This window comes from Sorex araneus, chromosome 2 (assembly GCF_027595985.1).
Source record: "Sorex araneus isolate mSorAra2 chromosome 2, mSorAra2.pri, whole genome shotgun sequence".
Taxonomy (NCBI): Eukaryota; Metazoa; Chordata; class Mammalia; order Eulipotyphla; family Soricidae; genus Sorex; species Sorex araneus.
The window spans coordinates 375,538,259-375,564,411 of NC_073303.1; the positions used below are offsets into that span (position 1 = coordinate 375,538,259).

General features: G+C 43.7%; 1 protein-coding gene across 1 annotated transcript in view; it reads left to right on the forward strand.

Annotated features, from left to right (window-relative positions):
* Positions 1-26,153, forward strand: part of DOK6 (docking protein 6) — a 435,375-nt gene that overhangs the window by 341,236 nt on the left and 67,986 nt on the right. The window contains exon 7 of the mRNA XM_055129136.1: positions 8,956-9,073. Coding sequence (XP_054985111.1) covers positions 8,956-9,073 — 118 coding nt within the window. The remainder of the gene's footprint in view (positions 1-8,955; positions 9,074-26,153) is intronic.

Sequence of the window (26,153 nt, forward strand, 5' to 3'; positions counted from 1 at the left end):
GTGTATCTGCAGCCGAACCCACACCCAAGCCCCTCATGTGAAATCCAGTGGTTGAACATAGTGTGAGAGAACCACACAGCTGGGCCGGGCTCTCAGGCTAAGGCCCCAACATGAGCAGCTCCCCAGGGGGCCCTTAACACTCCCCCTGGCCCACTTCCTCCCGGCAAAGGTGAGCCTTACCCTGTTGCTCCGAGCATGGTCGCTGTGTCCATGCCGCTTCCCTACAGTGCGTTTCCCCGTCCTGTCCCTCTTGCCCCAGACACCGCAGGGAACAGGATGAAAGAGGCTCCTGGGAGGAGGCATTGCTGGCCCTTCTTCATGCAGAAAGAGTTGTGATGTTCCTCTCCCAGCATCGAGAGCCAGGCGTGCACATACACAACACTCACATTCATGCAGACAGGTGTAGGCACACAGCACACAGGCTCCTGCCAACGTTTCGTCCCTGATTTCCTGCATCCCCCCAACCCCCCACTACTCACTGCTCATACCATCTATGCTTCGTTTCATGGGTCTTGGGTCCTGTGTTTCTTTTAGTTCTTAAGTGTAGCTCCGCAGTCCGTCTCTACCTCACTGTCATTCCTCTGGTGGCTAATGGTGAACCTGTGTCCACCTCTGACAAACACAGTTCACCCCTGATCCAAGCTGCCTCCATCACACAGTGCTCAAGGTAATGAGGCAGCAGACAAGAGACTTGAGGGAACGCTGCAGGTGCGAACACCGGGGCTCGAGGTCACGGACACGGAGGCTTCGGTGAACAGACATAGAGGTTCGGGGGTGTGGACACGGAGCTGTAGGGGCGCAGACACAGGAGCCATGACCTTACAAAGCGGCAGAGCAACACTGGCGGCTGATAACAACAGCACAGAGTCTGAGAGAACATCACTACTCTCTCTTGCCTAGGGACAAAGCACAAGGCATCCGGAGCTGATCCTGACCGTAGACGCGGGCGGGATGCTTGTCCAGCTGCTTTGCTGGACATGTCATCTTGCTTGGGACAGCGGGAGGAGCTGGTGGCATTCTGCTTTGGTCTTGGGACGTGTCCCAGTAACTGGCAGGATTGACATGGGCTCTCCGGGAAAACTGGGTCCCCGGACCCATCTTTCTGGGAGATGGTAAAGAGGAATACTGTGGACTGCGTCCTTCTGAGCCCCGCTGTCCTTGTCTGGAATTTTCAGATGACATATTTGTCGGTATTCCTGGGGATGCTAAGTGGGCTAGTACATGAAACTGGTTTGTTCATTGCCGCTCACGTAGAGACAATATGACTCATAAATGCTAATCTCCAAGTGCAACGCGGTCTCCCTCTCCCAGTTGGATAAATCTGTGTCTTGAGTGCTAACAGGATTTAAAATTTCCTAGGCAATAATGAGGGAGATACAGAACTAAAGGAAGATTTATTGGTTAACAGATTTTTTATTTTAAATAGAGATGAATTTTATGTAGGGGAACACAAATTAGCAGTCCTGCATCTCTCTAGGGGAGGCGGTCTCAAAAGAGCCAGGGGAAATTGCATTCGAAAAAGGAACCTGGAAGGTGGGGGTTGTTGCTGAGGATAAGAGGAGACACCAGGAAGGAAGAAGCTTCTCGAAACTGCTCCAGGCTCGGGCCCCAACTGCTGCTGCTGGGAAACTTGAATTCCTGAGCTTGTGTACGCAGTCAGCCAGGGTTGAACGGGTCCCACAACTGCCTCAGCAATCAGACTGCCGCTGTGGGTTAGAACACAGTACGGTGAAGAAAAAAACGGAACTGAAGAACAAGCCCGCAGCATCCATGCCGTAGCTGCCATCTGTCACTGGTTAAAGCCATCACCAGCCAACACTCGGTTCATGGGATAAAAGCTAAATACCAGACTTCCAGTGCTTTGCGGGAATCTGCAGGCGTCTTCAATCTGCCACAGAATGATGCAGTGCTTGACAGTTCCTCTCAAACGACTTCATTGGAAAGATGTTACACAGAGTCTCCTAATGGTCAAAACAAAAGCAAAGAAGCACCGTGCAGAAGGACCATCATATTCTCCATGCTACCAAGCTTATCTGGCCTCTGAAAAGTCGTGTTAGGCTACAAAACCTCAGCTTCCTCCTGCCTTAAAGAGGACTATTGTATTCCTTCCCTATCATCCAGGATTTTTTAGGTAAAATAAGTGAGCTCGGGGCCAAATGCCAAGTAAAATGTCTAAAAGAATATGAAAATTCTTTTAGTGTTTAGGGCATTTCAATTTGGCTGAAAATTAGGAAAATGTCTAAATACATACAGACACAATTCTTAAACTTTAAAAGAATTTGATGCATTTTAAATAAATATATAGAGTAAAATCATATTAGGAAGTTTATTAACTCCCTGGGAAGCAGCAGGCTTATTGTAGCTCCATAACTAAATTCCCCCAGATGACTATTGATACAAATATCTTTTTAAAAAGTGCTCTACAGGGGCTGGAGCGATAGCACAGCAGGTAGGGCGTTTGCCTTGCACGCGGCCGACCCGGGTTCTAATCCCAGCATCCCATATGGTCCCCTGAGCACCGCCAGGGGTAATTCCTGAGTGAAGAGCCAGGAGTAACCCCTGTGCATCGCCAGGTTTGACCCAAAAGCAAACCAAACAAAAGTGCTCTACAGCCAGGCGTGGTGGCGTGCCCTAGAGTTGCAGCACTCAGGAGGCTGAGGCTAGAGCATGGCTTGAGCTCAGCACTTCAGGGCCCTCATCCGCTATGTCGCAGGTCCATACATCAGTAAGTTTCCATCAATATGGTGGCCCTCAGGAGCCGAAGACCACCAGGTTGCCTAGGGAGGATACAGAGTTCTCTACAGCCTCTAGGTTTGGAACTTGTTGGTATTTATTTCAGAGAAACGGAAACCACCAGAACGTCTTTCAATATGGATGTCCTGAATAAAGTTGAGAATTGTCATCTGGTTTTGTACATCAAACAAAATCCGTTTAAGTGCTAGGTCTTATGCCAGGGGTTCCTTTGAGGGACTCTAACGAGGCCATTTAGAGGCAGGGGAGAGGAGCAGTAGCGACCACGCGTCAGCATCTCCCTTGATGCAGTTGCTCCACAGATTCCCAGGGTGAAACACAAGATTCCCAGACCACAGAGCAAGGACGTTGTCACACAGTAGGGGGCAGGAAAAAAGACTCCCAAGTTCTCTGCCCAGAGTGCTCTGGGGCCAAGTGGGCAACTCTGGGGAACCCCACAGCTGGTTTCAGAGGAGGAATCTCAGCTCCCGTTCTGTGAATTGTGTAAGGGGACAGCTTGCAGTCCGGCCCCTTGTATGTCCTGGAAGGAGCGTGAGCTGAGTTATCCTGGCCAGGAGACAGAGGTGGCAAATGAGCCTCAACACATGCAATCTTGAGGGAATAAGATGCCCCCACCGAGAAAATCTCCACCCACCATCTCAGGGAAGTGTTTGCACCAGGGAGGGGGGGAGGGCGGAGTTCTAAAGCCCACGGAAGGAGAGGGAAAGAGAGAAGGAGCTGGAGCAAGAAACGCCTGTAAGATCTCTCTGATATCACATAGCCATGACACGTGTTTACAAATGTTTTTTTTTGCTTTTTTTTGGGGGGGTCACACCTGGCGATGCACAGGGGTTACTCCTGGCTCTGCACTCAGGAATTACTCCTGGCGGTGCTCAGGGGGCCATATGGGATGCTGGGAATCGAACCTGGGTCAGCCGCGTGCAAGGCAAACGCCCTACCCACTGTGCTATTGCTCCAGCCCCGTGTTTACAAATTTTTTATACTCACATCTTGCTTAAATGGGAACAAGCGGAAGTAGCAAGACCTTTCTTGTAGCTGTTTTGAGGAGAGCTCCCGCTGAGCGCCAGCTCAGAGGTCCAGTGTCCAGGTGGGGCCAGAGTAACTCAGCCCTTGTGTCCAGTATGAGCTTCGGCTAGTACTGCACAACCGCACCTCTTCAAAGCACCTTCTGAGTCCTCGGCAGTGCTCAGGTGACAGGCTGTTGTTGCCAAATAAGTGAAACCAGGGGGATAAAAATAGGCAAAAACTTACAGCCAGGCCATCAGGCATCAGGTAACCCGAGTCCAGATGTTTTCAGGAGCTGAGGTGTGGCTCCAAATCCTTCCCCGGTGCATGAAGAGAGGAGGATGTGTTTCCTTCCGGAAGGAGTCTGTGTTTAACTATACAGAGCCTCTGCAGAATGAATAACAGAGCTGGCCCTTGTTTTTAAGAGATGTATCATTAGCTGAGCAGATCCTCAATACAAGAATCCTGAGAACGTGGAAAACAATGTCTCCATCTTGTCCAGCTTCCTAAAACCCATTAAGTGCTTTAAAAATTGTCTCAGAGTAGCACGCTGTCTTTTATACTGCTAAACATACTCTCATTTGCAACAGAAGTATAAATCTCCTTGTAGGCTTTTGATATACATATTTTTACCCAAGCCAAACTGGGGAATTGCTCATTGCATTAAGAAATTGCTATGACATTTTAAGCTGTATTTTTATTGTAATGCTTTCCACTGAAGCATTATTCTAATAGGAAATAATTAAGGATGATTCCTGTATGTCCTGTCATTTGTTCTTTCTTCCCGAAGAAGTTTGGTCAGGAGTTTAGGATCTAAGCCAACAAAATACTCTAATGAATGTGCTTGAAATCTTGCCACATTGTCTTTATAATCTTGCACACCCAAAATGCCAGTTTAGGAAGCATCACTTAAGAACCAAAGTAAAACTTCTGGATAAATCAGGTGGATGATTGCCAATAGCATAACACACTGTTCTAGTTGGCTAGAGTTTCCATTACAAGTACCACAGACAGAGTAGCTGAAATAATGGGCTTGCTTTCTCACATTTCGGGATGCTGGAGACTCCAAATTCCATGTGGTGGGAAGGTTGGTCTCTCCTCCAGTCTGTCTCTTTGGTCCCCAAATGACCATCTTCTTGCATTTTCCTGGTGAGTCCTTTGTGTGCAAAGGACCCTAATTGTCACACATAGGTGACCTCATAGGAGGAAGACATACAACGCAGGGATTAGGGTCCCATAATTATGATCTCGTTTATCGTGCAATTAGCCTAGTTGAAGTCCCTATTTCCAGATACATGCATGTTGGATGTTGGGAATTCAGTGTAAGATCCGAGGGCCACACTGTGTGTTTATCACTGTTCCGTGTGGAGTCCTGAGGCAGATGATGGATGGAGTCTTGCACTGAATGCTAGGAGAGGACCAGAGGGAGAGATGCCGAGCAGGTCTGCCCCTGGGACTAGCCTTTTTCCCAGTTTCCCAATACAGATCTTCCACTTCTGCAGTTAAATCTCGAAGTGGCACAACAAAGAACAAAACCAAACGAAGACAGAGAATATGGTCAAAGGCCTCCTAGAGGTTCAAAGTAGTGAAGGAAAATAGCAAGACAGGGTGAAGCAAGGGGACTCATAGCATTTTATGTAAGAAATCAGTCAGTGACGGGTGTTGTTTCCAGAAGTAATCCGCTTACTGAGTTTCTGTAATGCTCCAGACTGACCATTTGAACTGCATCCCTCTTGGAGTCTAGCCTCCCATTGGGCACCCCTGCCAGGGGTTCATCTGGCACTTGCAGGCACCAGAGCGCACATGCGTGCTCTCAAAACGGTTTCACGCATTAAGCTGAAATAGGCCATTCTATAATCATAGACCATGGTTCTACTTATTCCTTTCAAGCTGGGTGCGCACACACACACACACACACACACACACACACACACACATACACACACACACACACACAAGCATGCACACACACAGAGTGATCCTTTTCCAAATAGACTAATTTATAATTATTTCTCTAATTTCACTGTACCCCTTACTTGGTCATCATTGCTGTTATCTAGGTTAAATACAGTTCTTCTTAACATGACAAACGCTCCTACAGGCCGTGCAGGTGCCTTTCCTGAAGGTGAACGGACAGAAATAGGAAAGGTGCTGAAATAGTCAGCCGGGACTGCAGGTCCATCTCTCATTCTCTAGGTCCAAATTCCACATCCCTCCTGGCCCCCGAGGCTGGCTCGCTTCCCATGGATTACATTGCATTGTTAACTCGTCTCCAACTCCCTTTCCTCCTGCCTTAACATAAACACTACACAATTCCCCCTAATCTTTCTTCATAATTTCTTTGTGGAATATCAGTGAAGAAATCTGTTCTTGCTAACTCCATTTTATTGGTTTAAAAACCAGAGTTCATTCCACTGGGACCTTCTATGCTAGCCACTAATTTATTTTGATCTGTCATCTAAAATTTTTATGAATATCTTTTCCAAATCATTTTAAAAAGACTGACCATTTGAGAAGATATATCTTTCCCAGAACAAAAATAGAAGAAAGAGCACTTTCATCAACTTTGGGGAAGATTAATGCACAGCTGATGATCTATTGTATGCTAAGTAATAAACAAATTATAATATATTAGGAAAAGAATGAAGAGTAGACAGAAGTGTAATTACTGAGATATTCATTTTATGGATTAATAGATGTTATTAATGAGCATTGTTGGCACTAACTAAAGATTTATGTGTTTTAAGTGTATGCCTTGCATGAGAAATAGGTTTGGAAGGAGGAAGTCTTTTCTCCAATGGTAATTTGATAAAATTAAGTCTTGCTTCTTTCCCTTAAAGTAGAGGTTGATAAACTTAAGTGTGAATAAAGATATTTTTTATTTTAATGCACATATCCCCATTCAGACATTATCTAACTGGTAGGTGATAGGTAAAATAAAAAAAAAAAACGCATGGTTGTTAACTTGCATGCCAAAGATGCTAAAAGGCCATAGGCCTCTTGTCACCCACAATTCTGACTGTGCAACACCCCCACCTACATAGGCTGTGACTGTGATTAGTGGAACTATTTTCTCAGTAATAAATGTGTGCCAGTTTTTATAAAATAGATATATTAACTTCAGTGTTGTTCTTTAGAACCATCTTCTTGGAAAAGAAAAAAAAAGAAGTCATCAGGTAATGGGGTCAGATTTATAAATACACGGGTAGAGAACTTTTGTGAGAAGTTTTAAAAGACATGAAATCCTCACACAGAAAAACCAAATAACTCAAGTCATTCTGCTGCCTCTTGTATTAAGATATAAAAACCTCTTTGATTTTAAGGGCATCTTCTATTGGAGGAAGTGTTCAGGAAAGTGAGAAATACGGGGACACTGTGAATGGATGGGTGCTTGAGGTGTGATTGCACTCAAATGATCATGGGCTCCAAGTTTTTGTCAAAAGTGTGAATTAAATACCAAAGAAATGCTCAGTTTTCCTTGTTAGAAGATTGCACATGGTCTGTTCAAAGGACAATGAATTACATCACAGAAATGTTTACTCAGACAAATTGCCACCCTTTCTGGGTATTTTTTTAAAACCTGGTGTGTCAGTGTATCACTGTCATCCCATTGCTCATCGATTTGCTTGAGCGGGCGCCAGTAAAGTCTCCATTGTGAGACTTGTTGTTGCTGTTTTTGGCATATCAAATACGCCACGGGTAGCTTGCCAGGCTCTGCCATGCGGGTGGGATACTCTCGGTAGCTTGCTGGGCTCTCCAAGAGGGGCGGAGGAATTGAACCCGGGTCGGCCACATACAAGGCAAACACCTTACCTGCTATCTATCGCTCCAGCCCAAAACCTGGTGTAAGTCAATAAAAATTGATTCTTTTTATTTTAACTGAAAGTTCAATGCTAAGTTCTCTTTAAACTGTTGGGGTACAGGGGGTATCCCCAAACTCCACTGGGTTCTTCTCCAACTGTACCACTGATCAAAACAGCATGAGCCAGGTGAAGAAAGGGAAATTCAATTGAGTAACATGTTGATGGATAACTCACGTGGAGGTAGATTCTAAAGAGCAAAGGAGAGAACTCAGATATTTACCGTGTGTTAGACACCTGGGGTGTCAAGGAGAGGGAAGGCGGGAACTCCGTGTGACAAGGCTGGCGCTTCCTGTCTACTCGGAGTACGGCAGTGGGGCTCTCGCCTGGGAGAATGAGCTGACCAGCCTCCCGTCGAATGCTCGCACTCCCAAACGACGCTGTGTCGCTCATAAAAGGGGGCATGGACTTGTCTTACGGGAAAAGGGGTCAGGACTAGGACCCGAGAATGTTTCTTCTCAGTCCCAGGGCCTTCTCGGTCTTGGCTGAGAAGCAGCTGCACTCTGAGCGCTGGCACCAGGCTCCAGCGCTGTGACTGACCTTCCTGCCCCAGACCAGGTGACCCTGCAGGAAGAGGCCCACGAAGCCCACAGTGAGAAAAAGCCCCCCGGGCTTGGGGGAGGCAGACCCCACGGAGCTAAGCCTACTCCCCACCACCTCGGCTAGCCTCTCAGCGGGTCTCAGATTAAGAAAATATGCCTCTGTGTCACTGACTCGGGGTCAGCGCTTTCTTCGTAGGGACGAGACCCTAGCCCAGAAGCCAGCAGAAGGACCCGTTCAAGAAGAACGCCACGGGGTAAGGGACGGAGGGAGTGTGCGGGAAGCGTGGACAGCGCTGATGAAATAATGACTATGAAAATAATAATAAAAATAATGACTAGCGTCCTGTGTTTGGTCACATTCTGGGACCTCTGTCTCCCTGTATTTCATGCCGTTTTTAAACCGGCGCTACAATTCAATCATTTGTGATGCACACAATGCACGTAAATCTTGTTTGTAAGAATTGCCCAGGACTGTGCCTGGTGGAGAAGGTCCTTTACTGCCTTTGACCGGCCCCGGCCTTCCTGCTCACCTCCCTGCCCTGTGCCTTGTCCTTGAAGTCGGTTGTGCCATTTCTTTGTTCTCTTCTTAGCTAATGAGTGAGATTGAATTGGTGCAAGCGCTCGTTTCTTGTTCTTTGAGTCCCGATTTTGCGTTTTAAAGAGTTGTGATCCTTTAAAGCATCCGATTGTGCAGGTATGCCTCGCGCGCTCCCACGTGGAACCCTCACCCCTGAAAAGGCAGAATTCTGTCCCAGTCAGTTCAGGGAAACCTAAGACGTGTTTTCTCTTTCTTCCAGCTGCAGACAAGCTTGACTGAGCCCATGACATTATCCAAGTCAATATCTCTTCCCCGTAGCGCCTACTGGCATCACATCACCCGTCAGAGCAGCGTCGGAGAAATCTACAATTTGCAAGGCAAGTGATTTTCAAATATTAAAAATAAAGCCGTGCGCTCATTAGCTCCCACAGGTGGACCGGAAGTCATGCAGATTTCTCCTCCTCCACATTGCTCACCTCCCCCGTTTCCATCACCTGTCACCAGCAGCCATGGCGAGGGTCCTGAAAGGTACAGCAGCCTTTCCTCAAGACAACATTTCCGAGGCTCAGGGTCAAAAATGATTTCAAAACCAATAAGGGCTTACTAGAACCCAATCTGGCACAAGGACTTGACTCCAATATTATGCAGAAACACCTGACCAAAAGCAAAGACTAGCTACAACACGATCTGTTTTCTGCTGTATTTTACAAAGCGTTTCTTCCTTGGCGTCATTTTCTCTTTACAGAAGCAGGTTCGAGTTCCGGGGTGTCTTGAGGATCTGAGAAGATGCAGCATAAATCTGTTCACAAGCATCTTAAGTTGTGGTCAAGTTCTTGGCCTGGAAACAATTGCTGGGGGGCTGGGCGGGGGGGTAGGGGGGGTGCCAGACAATAGAACAGGGGTGGGATGTTTGCTTCTGTGATTCTCCTAGAGACCAACGATTGGTTAACTAGCAAGTGCATGTCTTACCAGGTGAACAAAATTAATAAAGAACAAGAATTTGGTCCATGACCGCAGAAATATCAGCCCTCGTGGCTCTCCTCCATTTTCTGCCCTTTTTACCTTAAAATGAATAATCTGATCCTTTGGATAAAATATTTAAAATATTTTACCACAATCAGCTTATTGTTGGCCCAGGCAGGAGAAAGTGTGAGCTAAGGAAAATAAGGCTAAATTTCAATTCATCCAAGAAAACTTTTTATATCACAGCGGACTTGGACATCCTGAATACCCAATAACTATCTGAGAAAATAATAATAATAATAATAATAATAATAATAATAATAATAATAATAGTTATGTCATGCATCAGATACTTGGAATATTTTCCCTTTCTACTTGAATTTTGGCTCATATAGACAAACACTAACTTACTTTGTTTCAACCACAAAATAATTGATGTGAGAAAGCTGACATCATGTACTTATAAAGCAATTAGACTAATGGGATGTGATCAGTGGGAATTCCTGATTAAAGATACCTTCTGCGTGAAAAGGCATTCGAGTAGGATGGCTCCAGCCACTTCCTGAAGGCAAAGCATATGACAGTGTAAGTGAGCTGCTTGTGAAGGATTTTACTATCTCTAACAGGTACTTATTATCTTTTGTGTTGTTTCTTTGTATGAGACAATCTTTCGTCAGATCATGATTAGAGGATTGAAAAAGGAATGATGAATGGTTGATAATTTCACAAGTCTGGAAAAGAATCCATCCTGTTCTTGGTTTTTCTTCTTAGCTACCTCTCACGTAAGCATTGCCGAGGATGTAAAAGTCAGCAGGCTTTGTTTCTGTGGTTCGAAGTAATTACAAGATAAACTTTACTATCAAGTTATGATTGCTTACCAAAAATATAAAGGAATCTTGATAAACACTACAGTAAAAGACAGGCTAGGGGCTGGAGCGATAGCACAGCAGGGAGGGCGTTTGCCTTGCACTCGGCCAACCCGGGTTCTATTCCCAGCATCTCATATGGTCCCCTGAGCACCGCCAGGAGTAATTCGTGAGTGCAGAGCCAGGAGTAACCCCTGTGCATCGCTGGGTTTGACCCAAAAAGGAAAAAAAAAACGACAGGCCAACTACTCCAATGGAGAAAATGGCCATATTTCTTTCTTTCTTCCTTTTTTTCTTTATTTCTTCTTTTCTTTCTGCTTTCTTTCTATATTTCTTTTTCTTTTGGGGTCCACCTGGTAATGTTCAGGAGTTACTGCTTGCTCTGCACTCTGGAATTACTCCTATCCTTGAGGGACCGTACGGGATGCTGGGAATCGAATCTGGGTCGGCTGCATGCAAGGCAAACGTCCTACCTGCTATGCTATCACTCCAGCCCCACTGGCCATATTTCTTAAGGAAAAAATTATGCAAATAATTTGGCAACAAGAGTTTGGCCTATAATTCCTACAAACGGTAGAATGGCAATTTGTGCTAGCTTGAAGGAACTGTATTTCTGAAGGAAATGCTAAGAGTTAAGCTAGTGAACAGCTCCAGAAACAATTTTTATGCATCCAAAAAAAAGCAGCAGAATAAACTGAAACTTCTTAAAACATCACAGAGAAGAATTCCTTTAGCCTTGACAATACCCTAGCAACAGTCTCTTATCTACATAGAAAGCTCCAAGCTAGGGCAGGTTGGGAAAAGCCATACAAAATCAAGTTTGCAAAAGCAAGCAGCATGCATTCCGTTTTAGAATCATCCCCACAACCAACACTGGGAAGAGGTCATTCATCATTTTACTTTGGGGGGACACCCTCTCTTCTCACTTCTCTTTTGTCTATCCTAAATAAAAATGTTTTACTGCACTGAAAAAGAAAATTGCAGGGGCTGGAGTGATAGCACAGCGGGTAGAGCGTTTGCCTTGCATGCGGCCGACCCGGGTTTGATTCCCAGCATCCCATATGGTCCCCTGAGCATGGCCAGGGGTAATTCCTGAGTGCAGAGCCAGGAGTGACCCCTTAGCATCGCTGGGTGTGACCCAAAAAGCAAAAAAAAAAAATAAAAAAGAAAAGAAAAGAAAATCGCAGAGACTTATTGAAACACAATGTTGATTTACACAATAAAATAGAATCAATTCCTAGTGAGAATACTGTGATTTATGTCACAAATATTAATTTCCATCAAACTAAAGCACTTCAAATTCCTTGCCAAATATGATGAACAGTTTATTTAAATGATATTAGCATCATATTCTTCCTTGGGTGTTTGTTGAATTGTATAGAAAAAAGTGGACAGAGCGATAGAAGAGCAGGTAGGGTATTTACCTTGCATGTGGCCAATCTGAGTTTGATTTCCAGCACCCCATATTTTATCCGAGCCCTGCCAGGACTGATCACTAAACACAGACAAGAATAAACTCTGCATGCCAGGTTTGGCTAAAAAACAAACAAAACAAAAAAAAAGTTCAGGATTTGGGGTAGGGAGGCTTGAACTATGAAGATTACTACAAGTAAATTTATGCATTCACTCTAAGAACATGTTCATTAAAGTTTATTTTATTGTATTTATTGGTTTATTTTATTGTGTTTATTGGTTTATCTCTGCAATACACTTATTGAGCAGGGCATTTTACTATTTCTATAACTCTCATTTTATATTTTTATCACATTTACAGATACTGTGTATAGATATAGCTAGAGAGACAGTTGGATAGTAGCTAAGGAAAGAGAGGTATAAAGTTAGCGAATCTTCGATAATGCTGGATCAGTTGATTCTCCTTTTCTTCAGGTGGGCAGCCTGAGACAGTCTTCAGCAGGTGCAAATCTGCTCAGGCTGTACCGTAAGGAACCAGGGCAGAATATACAACAGCATTTCTGAGGGGAAAGAAAAAGAAAATTAGGAAGCCTCAAGCTCCACAGCTCCCCAGCTCACCGTGCTTTTATTTCCTCTATCTGAAAGTGGGGTCCCTCTATGTCACATGCCCAGGAGGGGAGTACCCCCTCTTCTGCACAAGGAAAACTGCCCCGCACAGCTTCCTTGCTCTCCCTGAGCCCCAGTTCTTGGAGAGGAAACCATCCCCAGGGTGAAATGTCCATCTTTAGAAAGAATGTGCATTCCTTTTAATTTTAATATTCTTAACTATGTAGCCAGGGTCAACAGAAGCTAACGTCCGAAGGTGTAGGGGCAGAAATTTGGTTTACTTGAAGCGCAGCCGATGGTTATTCAGTCAGTTGCACATGTACCAGAACCAGAAAAGAAACATTCATGGTGGGAAAATTAAATTAGGATTTACATGGAGCTCCCCTGCCGGTCGCCACCGTTAGAGTGGTGAAGGGCCTAGTTTTACTGGACTCGTGTGTGCCATTCAGTCTAGAACCTCAGAAGCAAGGAACACTCTGACTGTCACCCTGACATCCTGCCTTCACTTAAGCACTGGAGACAGATTACAGTAGAATCTGCCAAATGTCTTCACACAGTTCCAAGAATGTGCTGGAAAGTCCAAATATTCACTGCGTCCCTGTCTTTCCAAGGTATGCTGTGTCTCAGGAATTAGAAGACCTAGAAACACGACAATTAGCTTTAGCAAAGACAGATATACTAAATATTGGGGGGACCCCTGTTTTAAAGTTCCATCTTCAAATGGCATCTGATAGCCTAGGACACCTCTACTTGCCAGTGTGGGAAGTAAAATTGAGTCCTCTTCTTGCTGTCTTTTTTGCCAGAGTGATTGATTTATATTGTGATGGATTTGAGGACCAGATATATAGCAGATCGGGCACTTGCCTTGCACACGGCTGACCTGGGTTCAATCCCTGGTACCTGATATGGTCCTCCATCCTCAGTCAAAATAATCTCTGAGTACAGAGTCAGGTGTAAGCCCTAAGCACCACCAGGTGTGTCCAAAAACCAATAATCATAATAATTCCATAATAATTTCCTATTATGTCTCTAATTTGACCAGTACAAAAACTGTGGCAATGCAATCTCCAGACTCAGGGAAAACCTAAACTATTACAGGAAAGCGGACACAATTGTGAATCATAAGGAAAAGCTTAAAACGAACCTGTTGTTTCACTGGTAATCAAATTCTAATTTTCAGTCTAAGGTTTACAGCAGATCTTGTGTCCTGAGCACAAGGAATATAGAATGACAGTATGGGAGAGGCAGATAGTGGGAGGAAGAGAAGGAGAAAAAGAAAAAAGAATCAGCATTCCTGAAGGATGCCGGAGTCCTTCTTACTGTAGGTTTCACTTGGACTTTTCATTACCAGGCTGCATCTTCCCGCAACGCATCGATATGACAAGGTCTTTAACTGAGGCTTTGTGAAATGCCAGGAGCCTGTATTGGAAATGACAGATTAAACTTGTCAAGACAGTGGCATTACCCCTGCAGGAACGCAGCGAGTCTTTGTAGAAGGCAAGCACGAATTAGAAAATAAATATGATGTAAGGGAGACCCCAGGGGGGAGGGGAGCACTCCCGCTGGAGCCCATAGCCAGGACTTTCCCACCACTGCGGAGACAGAGTCCAGCTCGAGGGATGAGACAGCGTGTCCCTCCTCACGAGTATCTGTGTCAGCCTGTCTGTGTGGTGACTTCCGGTCATTTTTTCTGACCACCAATGCAGACCCATTTGGTCTTCATTTTTCCAAGCATGAGAAGCACGAGGGTCCTGCTCAGTCCTTGCCCCTCACCCTGAGCGTCTGTCTCCCCACGCTCCCCCTCCTCCCACAAGCTGTACTGATGAGAAGGACACGCAGAAAAAAAAAAGTCACCTGGAAAGGGCCGTCAAGAGCAGGCTTCTGGTACACTGTATCACCTTATGCTACTTCTCACACATTTATCTGTATTTGTACATAAAAATGATGTGCGGCCTCTCGCCCCTCTGAAGATGTCAGTTTGAGTCAAGATTGATTGGGTGCCGTAGGCAAAGAGAGGGGCTGGGAATTCTGCTTTCACGAGCTCTGATTAGCCTTCCGTCGCCGGCCAGTTTGAAGTCGTCTCCGCTGGTCTTGGCCGACTGGTCAGCAGGCGGCCAGCCTCTCTGCTCACCAGCCATGGCTGACGCTCACCCTGAATCAGGCGTCTGCAGTTCCAGGTTCTCAGAAAGACGAGGAGCAAGCAGGCAGTCAGAAGGGGAGATGACCTTCAGATAACGGTCCGCAGGGCTCTGCCACGGAGTCAGGAGGCAAATCAGAGGATTTACTCACGTGACCCTCTGTCCTTTCCCGCCCGCTCCATTTCCAGTTCACAGGATGGAGAAATTGCTTTCATTGCCATCAGCTGTTTACATTTTCATTATGTGATGTTTTCTAAATGCAAAGGCTCCCATGGCAGGTGAAAATAAAACACAACCCAGAAACCGCACCAGTCGTAGAAGGAAAGCTGGGGTGATCGGGAGCTGTTGTCAGTGAATCACACAGTGGGCATCTGGACACTGCCTTGGACTCGGTCAGTAACTCATCTGCACACGGGCAGCGAGTCGGCCGTGGCGAGCAGACGCAGCAAATGCATGGCGAGTACTGCGGAGGGCCAGGCTTCTGGGGCCCCGTTGGCTTCATTTTCACACACGAGTTACATTCTAGAAACCAGCTCTTCATCTCTCTTTGACCTCGTGTGTGAACGTTTATTGCATATTCAAAAGACAGAAAATGCTTCCCTGGATATCAGTTTCCAGAAGTAAATGAATGAGTTGTTCCCAAAAATTGAGATCATAAAAATGCTGACAGCATTCTCTATAGAAGATTCTCACAGCCCACAGTCATAATTCATCATTCCTTCTGCCTGTACCCATTGACATTTATGGATAGATTACGTTCTGTTCATGCTTTTGTTCTTAAGTCTGCTCCCTCCATGAGATTGTGAGTGAGCAACTTTGCCATGTTTTAGTTTGTTTTAAATTGGTTGGTATTAAGATATCATAGTCTGCAATTGGACTGGGGTGATAGCACAGCGGGTAGGGTGTTCGCCTTACACGAGGCCTATCCAGGTTTGATTCCTCCGCCCCTCTCGGAGAGCTCAGGAAGCTACTGAGAGTATCCTGCCCGCACAGCAGAGCCTGGCAAGCTACCCATGCCGTATTTGATATGCCAAAAACAGTAACAACAAATCTCACAATGGAGACGTTACTGGTGCCCACTCAAGCAAATCGATGAACAACAGGACTACAGTGCAGTGCTACAGTCTGCAATTATATTGAAGTTGTTGTTTTATAATTGCGATATTACTGCTTCATGCTGTCCACAGTATTTCAAGAGTCTCCAAGATTGTCCCCCTGGTCTTGAGCCCACCCACCTTTGCTTTCCTCCCTTGGCAGTTCTGGTGATCATGTTTCAGGGACCGTTTGCTTCGGGGGTTATCTAATCCCTTTCTTTGATCCTGTATACTCCACTAGGAGAGAGATCATCTGGTGTTTATCCTTTCCTTTCCAATTCACTTCACTTAGCCTGACTGGCCCCTCCTCCCATTCCATTCAAGTGACATTAAACTAAAACGTTTCATCCGTTCTCATAGATGGATACTATCTTACTGTGTGCATATATAAAAATCTTCTTTATCCACCCATCTGTTGTTGGGCACTCGAGCTGTTTCCAGGTCTTGACTTCTGTAAATTATGCTATTGGACGAAGAGGTGTGCCCGTGCTCTTTCAGAATAATATTTTTGTGTCCCTGGGGTAGACTGCTGAGTTATACGGAAGTTAGATTCCTAATGTTTGAGAAGTCTTCAAACCATTTTCCAAAGAGGAACCACGGGACAGTCCCAAGAGTGAATGAGAGCTCTTTCCCACTATCTCCTTGCCAATAAGGATTACTTCCCTTCTTTTCAATACCAACCGTTCTCACTGGTGTGAGGTGACATGTCATGATAGTTTCCCATTTCCATTTCCATGAGAGCTTTGATGGACCTATTTACTCACGACTCTTGGGCCTTTTTCTTCTTTCAAGAAGTATCTCCTTCCATATTTTGTATTGGGGTGATTATTTTTGTTGTTGTTGAGCTCTGAGAGTGCTTTATATTTTGAGATTAACCCTGTGATGTATAGTGGGCAGGTATATTCTGCCCTTCAGGGAATATATTTTATTTTAGACTTCATTTCTCTTATGGTGCAGAGGCTTTTCAAGTTGGATTTGGTTCCATTTCCTGATTTCTGCTTTTGTTTTCTTTTCAATGAAATCGTTGAAAATTTCTCTGAGGCCGAGATCTTGAGGAGCCCTGCCGGTGTTTTCCTCACTGTACTTTATCCAGACAGGTTTGATGTCATGGTATTTATTCCATTTTGAATTAACCTGTCTGTGACAAGCCTCATGCATGAAGGAACTGGCAGAGAAACCCAGGTGTATGGAACCCGGGGCTGAGATCTCCAAAGCTGCTCGGACTGGGCCTCTTCTGCACAGATCCCCCATTTTCCAGTAGCAAAGCAGTCACACCCAGAAACTGCCTCATAATCCCATCAATGGCCGTGTAATCCCATCAATGGCCAACATCCAGAGACTATAAAACCAAGCTCCTGGCATCTGATAGCCTAGTTCTTGGAGAACCTGACAAGCCACCATGAGTTCACTGTCCACACAGGAGAGCCTGGCAAGCTCCCCGTGGCATATTAATGTGCCAAAACCAGTAACAATGCTGGGCTTCATTCCCCTGACCCTGAAGAGCCTCTAATTGCAGCACCAATGGGAAGGATGAGTAAGGAGAGGCTGCTAAGATCTCAGGGCTAGGACGAATGGAGACGTTACTGGGCCCACTCGAGCAAATCTCAAATCGATCAACAGGATAAAAGTACATACACACCTCTCGGAGAGGCTGGCAAGCTACCAAAACTATCACGCCTACATGGGCAGAGTCTGGCAAGCTACCCATGGCTTATTCAATACGCCAAATACAGTAACAATAGGTCTCATTCCCCTGACCCTAAAAGAGTCTCCACTCAGTGGGAAAGATGAATAAGGAGAGGCTACTAAAATCTCAGGGCTGGGAAGAATAGAGACATTACTGGTGTCTACTTGAGTAAATTGCCGAACAAATGGGATGACAGTGATACCGTGTGATACAGTATTGTGTGAAATAGAAATCTAAATTCATTTGTTTTGAATGTGGCAATCCAGTTTTCCCAGCTTTGAAGCAGGTTTTATACCCTTGATGCAGCCAGGCCTAATGAACTGATCATCAGAGAAGGCATTCTTTATAGAGGTGAAAATCTTGAGTCAAAGAAATCAAAATTTCAATATGAACTACCCAGCCTTATTGTATCAATTGGGGATTTTCTGGGTACTTTAGTTAGCTTTTTCAAGCTTCACCTTTTTCATCTATTAAATGAGGAAAATAGTACTTGTTGAAATGCTTACATGAGATTATTTATGAAGGAACGTTTACAGATATAAACAGTCCTCCATTCTCCACTGGAGTCCTCAAGATTGCAGTAAATTAAATTTCCACTAAAATATTTCTTTTTTTCTGATAAAGGAGAGGATGCCGTCCCTCTCCAGTGGATTCTAGAATTTACTTTAAAATAATATTAGGCGTTTCTACCCTGCATGAGGAATTCTTACTGTGTTCTAAGATTTTAAAGTCCAGCTGCCAGAAATAGTTTCTAGCTTTTAAGAGTCCGAGGAATAATAAATCTAACTCCAAATTTTTATTGTAAAAAAAGGGGGGGGGGGTTGGAGCGATAGCACAGCGGGTAGGGCTTTTGCCTTGCACGAGGCCAACCCGGGTTCAAATCCCAGCATTCCATATGGTCCCCTGAGCACCGCCAGGAGTAATTCCTGAGTGCAGAGCCAGGAGTAACCCCTGTGCATCGCCAGGTGTGACCCAAAAAGCAAAAAAAAGAAAAAAAAAAAAGGTATATCAGGCCATTAGATCCACTGTGATTCTTTTTCTTCCTCTTCCTGCTCTCCCCATCTCATCTGTCCCTCCCACCCCAAACGGATCCTGAATGCTTAGTTGATTTGGCCGCAGAAAAAAGTCTGAGAACTTTCCCTCCACTAACCGCTCCCAGTCTCCAAACATAGACCCCCTGTGCGTTTGCCAGTTATCTCCCAGCATCTCCCCCACCCCCCACCCCCCACAGACTGAAGCCTACTTCCATGGCCTGAAGCTGAAGAACAAAGTTTAGGTTGCTAGTTAAGTTCTCCTGAGCTGGCGCCACACGTAACCTGATGTTGACACATCATGTGAAATATAACAAGTCAGCCATTGAATTTTACCTAAATGCAGTGACTGAAAAATAAAATCCCAAGAGTTTCTAGATGTTACGTTGTAGTGGTCTAATATATTGATGGTTTTATCAGGATAGATTGCTTCCCTCACTCTCTTTCATTCAAACCTGACATTAAAATTGCTATTGGGTCTTGAGACTCGATTTTTCTCCATTTGGCTTGCACACATATAAGTCTCTACAGATGATAGATAACATGCTAACTTCTAAATTCATCACACTTTGGAAGAGAAGTATAGATTCTACTTTTTGTCCAGGAGGGAGTAATCATGGCACACACAAGTGAGTTTGAGGGAAGGCTGCAGCAGCTCATTTAGCTCACTATGAGCAGGGTAAAATTTTCTCCTACTTTCAAGAGCCTTATGACTGAACAATGATTTAACGAACAGACAGGCTAACCCAAGAAAAGGACCAACTTGGGAACCAGAGCAAAAGCACAGTACATAGCGTGTTTTGCCTTGCACGTGACCGACCCGGGTTCAATCCCCAGCATCCCATATGGTCCCCCAAGCATCACCAGGAAATGTTTCAATTATATTTTCACCTGACCTCTGAAGACTCCTGAGTGCAGAGCCAGGAGTAGCCCCTGAGCACCGCTGGGTATCACCAGAAAGTCAAAAAGAAAATAAAGAAAAGAATAAGACCAATGTGGTCTCATGGCGCTGTCAAATGAATGTGAAATCTCTGAAGTGACCAGGGCCAGAAGCTCGAACACTTTTTAGAGCCAGGAACAATAAATTTGGGGGGACTTTGGACACTAACTTAGTGAAGGACTCAGCAGGAGAGCTGGGCCGCCCGTGGGACTCGTGCCGGCGGCCCCCTCGCAGGAAGAGCGAGGGCACGTCACAGCCCAGATTGATTTCCTGCCGGAGAAAGAGGGATTCAGAGAAACCCGAGCCGCGACTTTTGCTCAAACAACTTTGATTCAATATAATTAATAGGCACCTGGACACAGTTGGGAAAGGGCTGTCCTGCGTCCTGACAATATCTCACAGTCAATTGCTTCCCTATTAGGGAATAGTTCGCAGATTATAAATGGCAGAGAAGAAGCTAGAGGGAAATTTTTCAATTATATTTTCACCTGACCTCTACTTCCTGTTTTTTTTTAAATCTCATCTCTATCTCCAATGAAAAATGGAGCCCTAGGTATAGGTCTATCAATCATACTTTGTTCACCACTCCTGTTCTTGTTTGTAAAAACCAAGACAATGGCGCCAAGAGACTGCATAGTTATTACAGGATGGAAAAATCTGAGAAACATCAGGAAATTAGCTTCAGTAAAATTATAGCCTCAGAGTTCATGTGGATTTAAGCCTCAAGGTGGTCTCCAGTGAAATTTTGGTGCTTTTCCCCAGTGCTCTACAAATAATAGAGGTTAACTGAAACTTCAAGCATGCACTGTTTTAAAAATTTGTCTTAGTTGTACATTTTGATATCTTAGAAAATGTGTCCTAGCAATTGACTTCATGTATTCATGTGTTAGTCCCCCTATTTCACAGAGGAAGAAAAGTTCCATTTGAGAGTGCTTAGGAAATTTTTGGAGTGGCTGTTACTAAACATTACCTGTTCGAGTAGAGAGTTTAGAACCTTCAAAATTGAATTTTAAATGTTTTTCTTTGAAGTTTAGGTAGCAAGGTCATAGTGGTGTTAATGCTTGTGGTATTGACATGCACACCTCTCTCTCCATACTGCCTCCTCATACCCAAGACCCACCATCACTCTCCCTTTGCCAGTTCACCTCACTATTCTACCCCCAAAACACAAAAACATAGATTGGAAAAGACAAGTGCGTGCTTACGTTCATTACAGTATTAAGTACAATAGCCAGGGTATGAAAACAACCCAAGAGTCCAACAAAGTACAAATGGATAAAGAAGTTGTGGGCTATCTGCACAATGGAATATTATGTAGCTAGAAGAAAGAATTATGTCTACAGTTTATAGCAGTTTGGAACTAGAGTATATTGTGTTATGCTAACTGTTTTGTTTTAAATACAAGAAAAGTATTTAATGCTAAACTTTAGAATATCATGTCCTGTACAGATATGTTCAAAGATAATAGGTTTAAAATGGTGCTGGCACAACTGGACAACCACATGCAAAAAAATGGGTTTAGACCTTGACCTGACACCATGCACAAAAGTCAGATCAAAATGGATTAAAGACCTCAACATTAGACCACAAACCATAAGGTACATTGAAGACAAGGTCGGCGAAACCCTCCACGATATTGAAGATAAAGGTATCTTCAAAGGTGACACGGAACTAAGCAATCTAGTAAAAACAGAGATAAACAAATGGGACTACATTAAACTAAAAAGCTTCTGCACCGCAAGAGATACAGTGACCAGAATCCAAAGACTATCCACAGAATGGGAAAGGATATTTACACAATATCCATCAGATAAGGGGTTGATATCAATGGTATATAAAGCACTGGTTGAACTCTACAAGAAGAAAACATCCAACCCCATCAAAAAATGGGGCGAAGAAATGAACAGAAACTTTACCAAGGAAGAAATACGAATGGCCAAAAGGCACATGAAAAAGTGCTCTGCATCACTAATCATCAGAGAGATGCAGATCAAAACAACCATGAGATACCACCTCACACCACAGAGACTGGCACACATCCAAAAGAACAAAAGCAACCGCTGTTGGAGAGGATGTGGGGAGAAAGGGACCCTTCTACACTGCTGGTGGGAATGTCGGCTAGTTCAGCCCTTTTGGAAAACAGTATGGACGACTCTCAGAAAACTAGAGGTTGAGCTCCCATTTGACCCAGCAATACCACTGCTGGGAATATATCCCAGAGAGGCAAAAAAGTACAATCGAAACAACATCTGCACATGTATGTTCATCGCAGCACTGTTTACAATAGCCAGAATCTGGAAAAAACCCGAATGCCCCAAAACGGATGACTGGTTGAGGAAACTTTGGTACATCTATACAATGGAATACTATGCAGCTGTTAGAAAAAAGGAAGTCAAGAATTTTGTAGTTAAGTGGATGGGCATGAAAAGTTTCATGCTGAGTGAAATGAGTCAGAAAGAGAGAGACAGACATAGAAAGACTGCACTCATCTATGGTATATAGAATATCAGAGTGGGAGACTAATACCCAAGAACCGTAGAAATAAGTACCAGGAGGTTGACCCCATGGCTTCGCGGCTGGCCTCACGTTCCGGGGAAAGGGCAACTCAGAGAAGCGATCACCAACTACATTGTAGTTGAAGGCCATGTGGGGGAAGGGAGTTGCGGGCTGAATGAGGGCTAGAGACTGAGCACAGCGGCCACTCAACACCTTTATTGCAAACCACAACAGCTAATTAGAGAGAGAGAACAGAAGGGAATGCCCTGACACAGTGGCAGGGTGGGGTGGGGGGGAGATGGGATTGGGGAGGGTGGGAGGGACGCCGGGTTTACGGGTGGTGGAGAATGGGCACTGGTGAAGGGATGGGTTCCCGAACTTTGTATGAGGGAAGTATAAGCACAAAAGTGTATAAATCTGTAACTGTACCCTCACGGTGATTCTCTAATCAAAAATAAATAAATTATAAAAAGGAAAAAAAAATAAAAATAAAAATAAAAAAAGATAATAGGTTTAACTCTGAAACAAAAATTGTCTTAGTATTCTTATTTTGCTCTCTCTCATGTACAACACAACTCTGTGACATAAATTATTCTTGTATTCATAAGAAAATCTTTCATGCAAATGGTTTTGGAAAATTGCCTCTCTGGTATGTTGGAAGAATTAGCTGTTGTTTTTATTGCTAAAATGTCATTCTGGAATTTCCTGTGTATTGCTTAGAAATACCCCATGCTTGTATCTATAACGGTAATGAGCACCTTTCTGATTAGCTAAAACTTTTCTTTGGTAAGATTATAATTCATGGATTTATTTGTATATTATTTTAACTTACCTAAATTTTTTACAGTAAAATGTTGCAGTGTTCTTAAAATGTCCCCGAATCCACACATATTCTCCTCAAAATTTGTTTTTTTCCTAAAAACAGATCATTCATTATCATGAGTTTTATTAATAATGCCTTTTGCCTTTTGTTATAGTTTTGGGGGACATGTCAGTCAAATCAAAGCATGTAAAAATGAAACTTACAACATGCTCTTTATCTTATAAACTACAACTAATTTCCAATCTCAGCACTGAATCCCCCTTCTCAAGGTGGTGAGATTCTGAGTCAGGAAATACGAAATTTTATATTTGCTGACTTATAGGTCACCCAGCTGTGCCTAACCACAGGTAACTTCTCCGCTCAGCTGTTGGGTGAGAGCAGACTAATTACCCGGGTGTACAGAGAAGTGAGTGATCCACAGAGCTAAGGAGGAAGCCTGGTATGTCTAGAAATCCTTCCTAGAAAGAAAGGGGCTATTTTCTTGTGTACTCTGCTCCCTAGAAATGTTATAGCACAAATCCGACATAGCAAAGCCCACAAGCCTCCTGAAAACTCAGACCAACAGGTGTTTGGTTCTCTAGGTGGGGAAAAGGGAGTATCATTGTCCACTTAAGTCAGGTTTCCCGAGCATGTTACCTGCAGACATTGACCTTCCTGCAACTGTGTGAGCTTGCTGTGAGTGCCTCCTTTTGCAAATAAGGAATTTAAAGAAGCACAAAGGAGGGCGATCATTTTACCAGGTTTTAATTCTCTGACTTAATTCTGTCTCCAGGAAAGGAAAATCATTTAACTACCCTAGAGTAACAATGTTTACAGCAAGATGGAGCATTCATAATCTCTGCTCTTGTGCCCAGTAGATTCCCTTTAAGCCATAATCAAGGCTTACAAGGACTGTTCCTCTGAAGAGCAGGCAACAGCTATTCTCAGATGCGCTTTCACCGAGACAACCCAGGTTGAGGCACCTAAGCAATTTGTGAAAAATCCACAGTATCACAAGTCAAGCTCTATATAGCTGAGGCACTTCCCTTTCGGCTTTCCTGTAACCGCTTTTTTAAAACAAATTTTGTACAACAATTGAAAACATATTGCACATGTAAATTATTTGGCTTCTTAACTCTTGAGAGTTGCTGTTGCTTTTCATGATTACTTTTCAAGCTTTCAAACCAAGCTTTGCCTGTTCAGTGCATCTCTCTCGGCTCCAATTTCTTGGGAAGTGTCTTACGTGGGACACTTCGGAACCACTTTGCTAGTAGTAAATCTTGCCTTCTCCCACCACTCTACTCCCTCCTGAACTTTCCCACTCCTTTCTCTGGGTAATGGTGCAGACACGCAGGGCTGCCATCTGTGTGTTTAGCTCAAGCAGCTTCCATCACCAAATGTGATTGTTTTTTAAAACTGGTTTTATTTCCCTTAAGTTATCGATATGTATGTTCCATTGAAAAGTGATTATTTTCATTTCAGGTACTATAGTTTTGAGAATCTGCCTAAATTCCTAAGTATCAATATTTAAAAATTTTTTTTTTTTTTGCTTTTTGGGTCACACCCAGCGATGCTCAGGGGTTACTCCTGGCTTTGCACTCAGGAACTACTCCTGGCGGTGCTTGGGGGACCATATGGGATGCCGGGGATCGAACCCAGGTCGGCCGCGTGCAAGGCAAACGCCCTACCCGCTGTGCTATCGCTCCGGCCCCTAAAAATTTTTAATGATCAAAAAATGCACTCCAATTTTAAGAAATACAAAGATGTGAAGATAGATGTGGATAAAATGTAAAGATCAACACTAATTCTATCATATATTGATAACCTCAGAGTATAATATGGATAGATATATAAATTGAGATGAAATTCACATATATAACAAAGATAACAACATCAGAAGTCATCTGATATGTTTTACGTTTCATGTTAGATTGAAAACGAAGACTACTCATATGATATTTAAGGATTGTGTCATATTCCATATAAAACTCTAGTTTATTTAACCACCATTATTAAAAATGTACCTTACCTCCTGTTTTATAGACCATTACAAACTTGATGCGATGAACAAAGTAGTATATAATATTCTATTGCAATGACATTTCTCGAGGTGGGTTTTTTTCAACCCAGTTTATTTCACTATGTTAAGTCTTACTGGTGTATCTCATCTAAAGAGAATAAAACAGATGTGGTTTCACTCTGATGTCAGTTATAATCACCTAAAAATATAGGCGCTCGGGCCATTTTTGGCTGAATTATAAAGTTGGCATTTACTCAACAATTGAGTGTTGAATTGCTGAATACGTTTTTCCATATGGTTGGGCAACACAGAATCATAGAGAAGTAAGATTCCCACTGAAATATATATCAACAATAAAGTCAAAGGACAGTTATATAAAAATAATAAGGTAAAATAATAAGCAGGATAAATTTCAGATCTTCATGAGTTTGTTGAGCGTTAAGTGTTATGAAGGAAGTATGTCAGGATAACGACAAAGACAAGTGGGCCATACTGATTTTATTGAAGAATCTGAGTGTGGGTTCAGATAGGCCAGGCAGATCGCTGTGTAAATGTTGGAGGAAGCCCTCGCAGGCTGAAACAGCACCAGCAGGCAAAAGTGAGCCTGGGCCTGAGTGTTAAGGGCAAGGCAGGTCCATCCAGCCTCAAGAGAGCGCAGGAAAAGTGGAGTCCGTGGACAGTGGGACTAAGCAGGACTCAATAATGTGACCAAAGTGACCTGTGACTGTTTGAATTGTTCGATTGAATTTTATTTTTATATGAGCATGTTTGCTCTTAAAGTTTGGGCACACTGCATCTTCCTGAGGGAATGATTCTTTTAGGTATAAAGATGAAATGGTAGGACTCTCCTTTTCAAATACCATATTGTTCTTGTCTTCTGTTTTTTGTAGCATGCCTGTGTGTTTGCAACTTTAATATTTCACATTGAAAAACAGTGTAGCATGAGTGGACTATTATCTTTTAAATTTAATTTGATTTTGTTTATTTTTTTACAAAGCTGTTCATGATTAGATTTCAGTCATACAGTATTCCAACACACATCCCTCCACCAGTATATATTTCCCAGCACCAGCGTCCCCAGTTTCTGAAATCAGAGTGTCTTTTGATTCTTTTATAACAGGCAAATTCATTAATATATTAATCCTTTATATTCATATTTTTCTCCTCTCATTTTATTATTTTAGTTTAGGATAGTATTTAATTTTTTTCTTTTTGGGTCACACCCAGCGATGCAAAGGGGTTACTCCTGGTTCTGCACTCAGGAATTACCCCTGGCAGTGCTCAGGGGATCATATGGGATGCTGGGAATCAAACCTGGGTTGGCTGCATGCAAGGCAAATGCCCTACCCGCTGTGCTATTGCTCCAGCCCCAGGACACTATTTAATTTTAATTGTAGTCTG